General features: G+C 42.2%; 1 protein-coding gene across 3 annotated transcripts in view; it reads left to right on the top strand.

The window, feature by feature from the left end:
* The first annotated feature begins 1790 nt into the window (after positions 1-1790).
* The window catches only part of UBXN7 (UBX domain protein 7), a 28457-nt gene continuing 18588 nt past the window's right edge, over positions 1791-11659 (top strand). The window contains exons 1-3 of one of the 3 annotated variants that reach the window (XM_081192669.1): positions 1791-2058; positions 7828-7975; positions 10950-11017. In XM_081192669.1, coding sequence (XP_081048795.1) covers positions 1986-2058; positions 7828-7975; positions 10950-11017 — 289 coding nt within the window. In that variant the 5' untranslated portion in view covers positions 1791-1985. Of the gene's footprint in view, positions 2127-7827; positions 7976-10949; positions 11018-11659 lie in introns of all 3 variants that reach the window. The other 2 variants (XM_081192668.1, XM_081192670.1) reach the window with 2 other exon arrangements.

Genomic DNA, 11659 nt, shown 5'->3' with positions numbered 1-11659 from the left:
AGATCTTGTGGGACTGTCCAAAATCTCACAAAGGCCTCCAGAGTCCATGCATGACCTTCCCTTTCCCTGCTACTTCTACCTTTCACCCTGGTTGGTGCAAGCACAGCTGGATGTGCTGCTCCATCATACTTCCACTTCTTCCAGTCATGGATTAGGATTGTAACCTAAACTAGGAATCAAATTGACCTGAACCAGCTTCAAAACTCACTTCATGAATCAACTAGATAGCCTTAGGTTAACTACTTTAAGCGCCAGTCCTTTTTGCAATGTGGGAAATACTGATTTACCTTATATGATGATGCCTATACAGCAGAGGTAACCAGAAGTTGGACTACAGTTCCCATCAGCCCCATTCATGGTGACCAGTAGTCAGGGATTCTGGGAGTTTAGTCCAACAGCATCTGGAGGGCACGATGTTGGCTGTCCATGGCTTATAGGATAATTGTAAAAAATGTAGTAGTGCACTTTGAGGCATAAGTCCAGCAGGAGGAGGCGCAAATGTATATATTTATCTAAGTACTCCACTGATACTAGAACAGATACTGCATGAAAGCAATATACAAAAATGATTGCTACCATTTCCATTCCAGATTTTTTACCTAGCTCAGCTGGACATGGCTGTGCTTATGTGGTCCACCAGGAGAGGGTGCATCTGGCTTGTCTTCAAGGTGGTGCCATGGGGACTCCACTCGAAGGGAGCTCATGTCAGTCCCACTACTTTCTGTGGCTGTGCATTACCTTCCATGAAGTGGTTGGTGATGACGGCCCATTCTTTATTATTACTATTATTAATTAGATTTGTATACCACCCTTCATCTGAAGATGACAGTTCACAACATAAAAATACAAAATGAGAGCAGAAAATACGTAACAACCCCCCCAAACAAACCAATAAACCCCACTCCCATAAATATATTTTAAAAGGCCTAGTTCCTGAGAAATGTTTTCGCCTGGCATCAGAAGATAAGTAATGAAGGTGCCAGGTGAGCCTCCGGCGGGAGAGTGTTCCACAAGTGAGCCACCACAGAAAAGGCCTGTTCTTGCATTGCCTCTGAAGAAGGGCCTCCACTGATGATCACAGGGCCCAGGCCACTGAATATGCGGGGGGGGGGGAGAGGCGTATTTTTAGGTAAAGGACCCCTGGACAGTTAAGTCTAGTCAAAGGCAACTATGGGGTGCGGCACTCATCTCACTTTTCAGGCTTCCAATATCTAACTCAGGGAACATGGCATGGGCATAGCGAGGATTTTGTTGAGCTAGCTATGTGTTTTTATTGATGGGGGGGCAGCTGCCCCCCCCTGCCTCCCTTGGCTGCGCACATGCCAGGGAAGCAGGCCTTGCCACTACACCTGACGGTATTAATAATAATGATAATAATAATTTTTATTTATATCCCGCCCTCCCCAGCCAAGACCGGGCTCAGGGCGGCTAACAACCAATTATAAAAACAAGTTGATTGAAATACAGAATAATAATAATAATAATAATAATAATAATAATAATAATAATAATAATAATAATAATAATATATCGCCCTAGACCTTTACCTTAGCTAAAAATATATGCATTACTTGTGTCAATAATGACACAACCCAGAAATGGCAACAGGCGCGAGCTGCCATAAAGCGCCTTCTTCCTGCCCCGAGTCCCGCAGGAGAACTGCGCTGCCACTTCCTCGGATTCCACTTTATCTCCCAGCGGCTTCCGCCGGCCGCGAGTTTAGGGGGAAATGCAATCCGCCGGCCGCTAGAGGGCGTCGATTAGCAACTGGGATGCCATCTGTTTGGGGCGGACGGCAGGAGCGCGAGCATCGGCACACAGAACCCCTCTTCCTCTTCCCTGTGTCTCACAACGTCGCGCTCCCAATAAAGCTTGACTGTTGAAGTTGAAAGCGAGCAAGGGGAGACTGGGGTGCGGTGGTTCTGCGCCTGCGCACTGCAGCCGGCAGGTGGCGGGTGTTGTTGTTCGGCGGTAGAGGCGGCAAGATGGCGGCGCCCGGGGGCTCCGCTGCCGCCTCAGCGTTGAAGGGGTTAATCCAGCAATTCACCGCCATCACGGGTGAGGCGCGCGAAAACCCGGAATAAGCTTAAGCGAGGGCTGGAGCCGTTTCTGCTATGGGGCGGGATGTAAGGCTGGGGGAAGAGGGGCTTTGCTTGGGGTCGGGGGAGGAGAGGAGAGGAGGGCGACGTCTGTGACGGAGTTGGCGGCAGGCAGAGAGGAGAGAGAGACCCAGAGGGAGCGGGCGGGGGGAGCGGGGAGGGGGTGGCGGTTCTCCTGTGGAAAACGGGATTGTGTGGAGGGAGTCGAAATAGGGGCCCGGGGCTGTGCTTTGCCACGGGTAAGGGCAAGTACGATGTGCAGCGGGGAGTTGAGGGGGAATTCCTTTGTGGAGGAAGGTAGGGGGGGCAAAAGATGGGGTCGAGTATGCCTTTCGCAGAGAGCGAAAAGGAGAGCGCTCAAGCGGGCCGCAGTGTGACATCCTCCAGGAGGAGTTGGGAGTTGAGGCTTGATCGTTGCCTTTGGGGGGTGGAGGGAAGATCGAGACCTGACGCTTAGAAATGCCCGTCCCGTTTCATTTCCTGAGATAAAACCTCCTCTCCCGACCTCCCTTCTTTTTTGGCTTTCTGTGCTGCTGGGTTGAGTCATTATTGACACAAGTAATGCAGTAGAGCAAAAATCCATTTTTAATTGGCTGATAATGAGATAAGGAAGGGTATACCTACTCTCTACAGTTGTGAGAGGAAGACTGCCCCACAGAAGTATTCATTCTTATCAGATACTTACGAAACAATTTCTACAGGACCACTTTATATCTGGGTATTTGAGAAAATTTGTAACTGCATGCATTAGGCAACGCACATAATAAAGACAACAAAATACAGTTCTACTAATGTAACATGCACCCTAGCAATGGATGTTTGAGGACATGGGGAGAGGCAGCTAGTGGTAACACATTAATTGTTTCTAAGGTTAGTGACCGTCTTGTGGCAAGGCATTTCATAGATTAATAGTGAACTGTTTAAAGAAGTCCATCTTCTGTCTTGAACTTACTGCCTGCCAGTTTTTTTAATGATCTTGAATACTAATCTTGAAAGAGTAGAACGTCTGATAATACTGTCTATATATTGTTCATAATTTTACAAATTTCTCTTAGGCCACCACTTAGCAGTCTTCTCCAACCTTCTTCCAGCCTTTTCCTGAGATGAAGTTATCCCCCCTCTATGTTTTCTAGGACTCACTGACAAATTAAGGCTGCAATTCTACATGCACTTATTTCTGAGTAGATATACAAAAAATTGCCCTGTAAACTTTGTTAGATTACATGAACAGTTTAAACTGGTGCTGCAAGAGGCAGATCTTTGTTTTTTGTTTTCATAATCTGTTGCACCAAGTTAAATCACCTTGCTTTAATTGGTCTGTGCTACTGAATCCTTAACGTCAAAGTAACTTTACCCTAGGGAAGCTAATGTACCTTTGAAATGTGGTGTTAGAACTCCTAAGTGACCATAATAGTATTGAGTATTCCCTTTATCCTAGCAAGGTATTGTTTGTTAGGAAGGGTTTTTTTTACTGGGTAGAGTCTACTGATGTAATTGGAACTTTCTGTTTGCCTCCTTTGTGGTCGTGGGGAACTATTATCTCTAAAAGTGTGTTGAATAACAAAGATACAATTGACTGTACTTTTTCTAACTTCTTTTATTGTAAGTTCAGATTTGCTGTGTTTGGGACAAAAAATTACAATATTACTACACTGTATAGTTGTAAATCATTCTGGTGTTATTACTTGCTGCTGTGTTAATTCTGTAGTGAATATGACAGGCCTACATTAAGTATTGTGGCTGAGAATAATTATTTTACTAAATTCCACATCTTAAACGTATTTAGAATGTAGAATTAAGTAAAGAGAAGAAAACAGAATCATACTGCCTTTTTAGTAAAAGGAAAAGGTCAAGTTCACTATTTAACTTCCTTTCAATGTAAGGAAGTGCATATCATCTATTAAAAGGAGACAAATGTATCTTAGTATATACCAAGAAAATATTTATCCCCTGTTATCTGTCTGTCAGGAAAAATGTCCCTTGGGAAGAGTTCTTAATTGGGATGCATAATCCTGTTCATCAACTTTCTCATGCCCATTGAGATAATAAAAGTACACAAAAATAGTTTTATTTGTTTAAGGGTTAATGATGAATTCTTAATTTGGCCATATTTAAATGAATGCTCATCATACATGATCCAAAGCACAGAGGTGTAAAATGGAAGACTGTTTAGATACAAATATAAATTGTTTTATATCTGTTTTCAACTAATGTACGAGCTGAAAATAAGTTTTGCATCTGCAACCTCAATGTGTATGTTAATACTATGCTGAAGTTCTAGATAGTACAAACTAGAGATTGTGGCAGAAATCTTAAGCTCTTTTACTTTGAAGCATATCCTCTTAAATCAAGAGAACTTACTTGTTGGGAAGGCATACTAGGACTGGTTTAACTGTTTTAGCTCATGAAAAGAGGAGAGATGGTGCACTGAGCTGGATGATCCCCTATGCTTGTGGGGTATTTTAATATAGCTAGGAGTCCTTGCCCCAGCAAAGAGGCACCTTATCTATGGGAGGCACCATATTCACTTACTCCTTTAATTTCTGCCTGGACTACATGGGAGTGAAGTAGAACTGACCACCCCAGTTACTTCTGATTGTTCCGCCTTGTTTAATGATGATCTACCCCACTGGATCATCACCTTGTCGTGATGATTGGGCTTGCACATTCCTATGACCCTTGTGAGTGAAGCTGTCGGGAGTCTTGTACTCCCAGCAGGATCACTCAAGGCGTTAAGGTCAAAAGGGAGGAACTAGACTTTAGAATGATCCTAGACGTCCTCAGCGACAGAACAGGCAGAAGATAACAAGCAGTATGTTACAACGGCTGTGAAGGCAGATGAAGGCTGCAGCAGATAAAAATCTACCTGTCATCGTGATACTCATGCCATCAGAATAGAGTATTACTGTGAAGACACTGTGTTGGTCAGCGTGCACTGATCTACACACATAAAACAAATTATACACAGGCATCATCCAAAAACCGATCCCAAACCCAAAAAAGGCCCATGGCAATTGGCAAATAGTAACGGGGGCAGGACCATGAAATCTGGAAGCCCCTATTCATGAACCAGCAGATGGGCAGTAGACACAGATTCATTCGTTCTGATTCAAGGAATGAGTCAGTTGAGTAGCTTGGCAGCTGTATCCACAACATAGCAGTCCTATTTAGGATCCACTCTGCTCACCCCAAAAAGGGGGAGGGCTAGAAAAGATGCCGTAAACATTGTCTGCCTCCCCAGTGGTCATAAAAGACAATTGAATTTTGGAACATGGAATATACAGACTTCATTAGACAACACTGGTAATGAGCATCTCAAACACAGGACTGCCACCATTGCAAGAGAATACTTCGATATTGCAGTGCTTCAAGAAACTTGAAGATCGGATGCCGATGAAGGCATTAAAAAAAAATCATTCTCAGCTGGATGCCATCCTATCAGAGACATCTAAGGAGGGTAAAATTATCCTCCTGGGTGATTTTAATGCAAGAGTTGGGTGACATTTTGATCTGTGGCCTGGGACTATTGGGAAGAAGGAATTGGCAACAGCAACCAGAATGGAATCTTACTTTTGACTATATGTGCAGCGCACAACCTTGTTATTACCAACACATTCTTGCAACAAAATAAATAAATTTAAAACGTCATGGAGTCATCCTCGGTCGAACCACTGGCATCTCTTAGACTATGTAATTGTCTAAAGATCACCACGATGTGCTCCTTAACAGAGCTATGACAAGTGCCGATGACTGCTGGACAGATCACTGATTAATACATTCCATGATGGCTATCAAGATTATACCTCAATGCTGGCTTCAAGGAAGGAAACCAAGGCACAAAATGAACACTCAAGACCTTCAAGCTCCTATTAAAGTGGGATTGTGGCAGCTAGACTGGTGACTGGGAGCGGCCGCCGAGACCATATAACACCGGTCTTGAAAGACCTGCATTGGCTCCCAGTACGTTTCCGAGCACAATTCAAAGTGTTGGTGCTGACCTTTAAAGCCCTAAACGGCCTCGGTCCAGTATACCTGAAGGAGCGTCTCCACCCCCATCATTCTGCCCGGACGCTGAGGTCCAGCGCCGAGGGCCTTCTGGCGGTTCCCTCATTGCGAGAAGTAAAGCTACAGGGAACCAGGCAGAGGGCCTTCTCGGTAGTGGCGCCCGCCCTGTGGAACGCCCTTCCAGCAGATGTCAAAGCGATAAACAACTACCTGACATTCAGGAGACATCTTAAGGCAGCCCTGTTCAGGGAAGTTTTTAACGTGTGATATTTTATTGTATTTTTGGTTTTTATGGAAGCCGCCCAGAGTGGCTGGGGAGGCCCAGCCAGATGGGCGGGGTATAAATAATAAATTATTATTATTATTATTATTATTATTATTATTATTATTATTATAAATGACTCTTAAGGACCAGCTTCTTTCGGAGTTGCCTGATAACATCTAGGAACACTGGACTAAAAACATCCATTATTGCAGCCTGTGAACAAACTATTGGATACCAAACCTAGAAACACCAGGACTGGTTTGATGAGAATGAAAGTGAGATCGACCACATTATTGACAAAAAGAAAGGCCTTTCAGATCTGGCAAAGAGATAGAAACTGCGCCACTAAGAAAAAACCCTATGCCAACGCTAAGCCTGAAGTTCAAAGAAGAACCAGAGAACTAAAAAACACCTTGTGGATAAAAAAAGTTCAAGAGATCCAGCACTTAGCCGACATGTACAGAGCTTCTTTAAAGCCACAAAGATAATCTGTGGGCCAATAAATCATGGCATATGCCCCCTTTGCTCAACAGACGGTACCACACTTCTAAAAGATAAAGAAGCTATTGCATTGCGCTGGAAAGAACATTACCAGCATCTCCTTAACAGCAACTTCCCCGTAGCTGCTGAAAAACAAAAACAAACTAGAGATGAGCTTGCAGTATCTCCAAATCTGGGAGAGTTGTGTACAGCTATTAACCAAATGAAAAACAACAAAGCCAGCAGACCTGATGGGATACCTGCTGAAGTCTTCAAAGTGGGCGGAATTGAACTTACACAACAATTTCACAAGCTCATCGAAAAAATCTGGGGGAGAGAGGAGATCCCAGTAGACTTTAGGGATGCCAAAATTATCAGCCTTTTTTAAAAAAGGTGATAAAACAGATTGCAGAAACTATCAAAGCATATCTTTGTTAGCTGCAGCCGGCAAAATTGTTGCAAGGATCTTAGCAAACTGAATCCCAAAATGGTTTTCATCCTTCAGTGGACATGATTTTCACTGCTCAAAAGCTTCAAGAAAAATGCAGAGAGCAAAACCAACCCCTGTATATGATGTTTATTGACCTGACTAAAGTCTTCGACACTGTAAATTGTAATGCCCTGTGAACTGTCTTACTGAAAATTGGCTGCTCATATAAATTTGTGAACAGCGTATGCTGTTTTTTGTTGTAAGCTACACTGATTTTTGGATGAAGGGTGGTATATAATTTTAATAAGTATTAATAATAATATGACTAACCATGATACAAAAGAGGGAAAGGTAATCTATTTCTGCCTCATTCATTTGTGTAGGCTGCTGTTTCAGTTGGGTATTTCAAAGAGCATAACATGCAAAGCAAATGTATTATGAAATGTCATTTTATTTAAGAAACAAAAAAGCTTACCTTTCTGATCTCATGTATTGTCCAATTTCTTTTTAAAATCTGAGCACTAATGTTGCTTTTCTTTGTATCACAGGTGCCACTGAAAGTGCAGGCAAGCATATGCTTGAAGCATGCAACAATAATCTGGAAATGGCTGTCACTATGTTCCTTGATGGTGGAGGGATAGCAGAGGAACCCAGCACTAGTTCTGCAAGTGTATCAAACCTTCGACCACATGCAGAGTATGTAACTTTGTGAATATCCATAGGATGGATAATTTGCTTTAAAATATGGAAATGGCAGATACCAACATGTTTTTCTGTAGATGTTCTTAGTTTCAGTTACTAAACTCCTTGCATCTTACTGTTGTTCTTACATGTCAGAAGTGGGAAGGCAGATGTGCAGGCAGGATACAGTTCATACAGTGCTATATTTAGCACTAACTTTAATCAGTTCCCTCCCCCCTCCACTTGTAGACAGGCTACATCTGTTTACAGTATTATTCTTACATTTTAAAGTTGTTTCAGTTGAACATACTGTTTGTTGCCTAAATAATCTGTTTTATAGGGTGGCTCGTAATACATTTATTTATATGTAACACTTGAAGTTTATGTTTTTAGGACCCAGCTTATATTTATGATTGCAAGTTGTTTTACATTGTTTAAATATTGTGTTTTAATTCTGTAACCTGCCCTAGGACCTTAGGAGAAAGGGCAGGAAATGAATGAATGAATGAATGAATGAATGAATGAATGAATGTTGTATCCAACTAAGACACAACCCAGAAATGGGTTTCATTCACAACCCAGAAATGGGTTTTCATAAGTCTACTCTAATCTTAGGGACGTGGGTGGTGCTGTGGTCTAAACCACAGAGCCTAGGGCTTGCTGATCAGAAGGTTGGCAGTTCAAATCCCCACGACAGGGTGAGCTCCCATTGTTTGGTCCCTGCTCCTGCCAACCTAGCAGTTCGAAAGCACGTCAAAGTGCAAGTAGATAAATAGGTACCGCTCCAGCGGGAAGGTAAACGGCATTTCCGTGCGCTGCTCTAGTTTGTCAGAAGCGGCTTTGTCATGCTGGCCACATGATCTGGAAGCTGTCTGCAGACAAACACCGGCTCCCTCGGCCAGTAAAGCAAGATGAGTGCCGCAACCCCAGAGTCATCCGCAACTGGACTTAATGGTCAGGGGTCCCTTTACCTTTACCTTTTGCTCTAATGTTAGATGCAGTCCTAAATAAATAAATTGAAGCACAATTTTGGCATTATATAGCAAGAAGGGAAAAGTTGATTTTATTTTTAAAATCTTGCATGTGGACAGAGGCAAATAACACAAATTAGAAAAAATATTTCATGTGTTATTCATACTCCCAAACAAAAAAGTGGGTTTAGAAATAGGGGCTGGGTCCAGCAAGACCTTTGCAATTACAGGTGTCCCCCAACCTGTGCATGATTAACTAACACATGAACGCATGTGTGCGTGGCACTGGGACATAAATAGATTCAAACCAGGAAATGGTGGGAGATTGCTGTAGAGTCCTCATGGCTTGCAAGGAGATCCTCCCCAGAACCCAAAGAGGACTTCAGTGAGGGTGGAGGAAGTCCCAAACAGACTGGAGGCATAGTGGGGCTTTGCTTAGGTTGCTCATCCCCCCCCCCACCTAACAGCTGACACATGGTAACACAGCAGCTTCTGTCCTACACATTCTCCAGCCAGCCACAGAGCTTCAACTCCAGCTGAAGAGAGAGTTGTGTGTGAAGAAAGCAGGAGAACAGGGGGAAATGGTGTTTAGAGGCTTTTTAGAGAGTGCTCCCCACTTAGGCGTATTTTGCTTATGCACGTGGGGCTCCAGACCCTCTGCCTATGTCGGGAACACCTGTACATGCACCTACGCTTTCCCTATACAGTGGTACCTCAGGTTACCTACGCTTCAGGTTACATACGCTTCATTTTTTTTTTTAAATAAATTTTTATTGGTTTTACAACATTTTTAAGAAAAACAAACAAACACAAAAAATGACAAACATACAGAATAGTTTCAAAGATATTTTCATAAACCTCTTTTCTTGGACTTCCCCATACCCCCCCTCTCTGCATCCCAATGTCCATATTTGAACTAGCAACTCCCAATTGTTACTTTCTAATCTCTGTCATCTTAGTCCTCTTTTATTGTCTAACCTTGTATCCCTGTACCCTATTGCTTCTGGCAACCACAACATTTTAACATTCATTCAGTTTATAGTAGTCCTTAAGATAGCTTTTAAATTTTTTCCATTCTTCTTCCACCGTCTCTTTGCGTTGGTCACGGATTCTGCCTGTCATCTCAGCCAATGTCATATAGTCCATCACTTTCATCTGCCATTCTTCCAGAGTAGGTAAATCTTGTGTCTTCCAATACTTTGCGATAAGTATTCTTGCTGCTGTTGTGGCATACATAAAGAAATTTCTATCTTTCTTTGTCACCAATTGGCCGACAATGCCCAAGAGAAAGGCCTCTGATTTTTTAGGAAATGTACATTTAAGTACCTTTTTCATTTCATTATAGATCATTTCCCAGAAGGCCAGGTTACATACGCTTCAGGTTACATACTCCGCTAACCCAGAAATAGTGCTTCAGGTTAAGAAATTTGCTTCAGGATGAGAACAGAAATCGTGCTCCGGCGGCGCAGTGGCAGCAGGAGGCCCCATTAGCTAAAGTGGTGCTTCAGGTTAAGAACAGTTTCAGGTTAAGTACGGACCTCCGGAACGAATTAAGTACTGAACCGGAGGTACCACTGTATATGTCATTATATGTGCAACTTCCTTATATTCCTCATTTTATTACCCTCCTCCCCCACTACCTTTTTGTACAACTCTGAGCATCTCGAGCTGTCATCCCCATTTAACAAGATATGTTAGCAGCTCCTTAGATATGGGAGCTAAAGATTCCCATATCTATAGGTTAAACAGAAGAGGTGGCTCTCACAAAAATGTGTTAACTGTCAATCCCTTTTCATATATACTAAAGAGCATCTTTACTTTGATACCTACCAGGAATATCTCCATTCCAATAATACACTTTCAAACCTTGTACAACATAGTTAGCACCTATGCTGTTCTGCCTCTACTGCATTGTAGACCCCAAGTATTGGTTTAATTAAATGAATGTAGTCCTATTTTGGGCGTGTAGTCTAGCTCTTGCTGTCATATTCAAAAACCTATGTTTCTAATCCTTATAGAGATGAAGTTAGAGCACCTATTCCTCAAAAACAGGAAATTCTGGTAGAACCTGAGCCTTTATTTGGTGGTAAGTGAGCTTCATTTTAATGTTTACCCTTCCAAATGTTGTAGTAAGGAAGAACTCTGCCAAACTGCCTTTTGTCTAGGTTGCTCATATCCATTGCTCTCTCTATAGTTATAGCATGTGCTCTTGCAGTACTGAAGTATTTATACAAAAGTCATATTCCCACTGCTGTCAACTAAGCATACATAATTGGTACTCCTGTGAATGATATTTCAAATACTCATTGCTGCTGCTATTCTCGTTTTCTAGATAGGGAATGGTGCCAAAAAGTCAATGCTAGCTGCTAAGTAAATTTCTAGTAAAATTTTTGCAATAAAACATTATAGTAAAATATCCATAATAAAATACTCCGTCTGAAGGGCTGCAAATAAATAGTAATTTATGGTGTTAACATGTGTTCATAAGAAATTGCAGCTGTGGAATGTGTTCTGTTGAGTATTTTGCAGCTGAGAGTTTTTAGAAACCGAAATCCAAGATTTACATGATAGCTTCCACTAAATATAGTTTCCAAAATTATGTACTGATAGATTTCCATTATATTAATAAGTTAATGGGGAACCAATTAGCTGTATTCTTAAAATCTAGTGGAATAGTTAACAGTAAATGCTGCCTGCCTCTTTAAGGAAAGGCTGCTACTTTGGGATA

The sequence above is a fragment of the Podarcis bocagei genome (genome assembly GCF_964188305.1).
Source record: "Podarcis bocagei genome assembly, chromosome: 4".
Taxonomy (NCBI): domain Eukaryota; kingdom Metazoa; phylum Chordata; class Lepidosauria; order Squamata; family Lacertidae; genus Podarcis; species Podarcis bocagei.
This window is presented reverse-complemented; position numbering and strand designations above follow the sequence as displayed.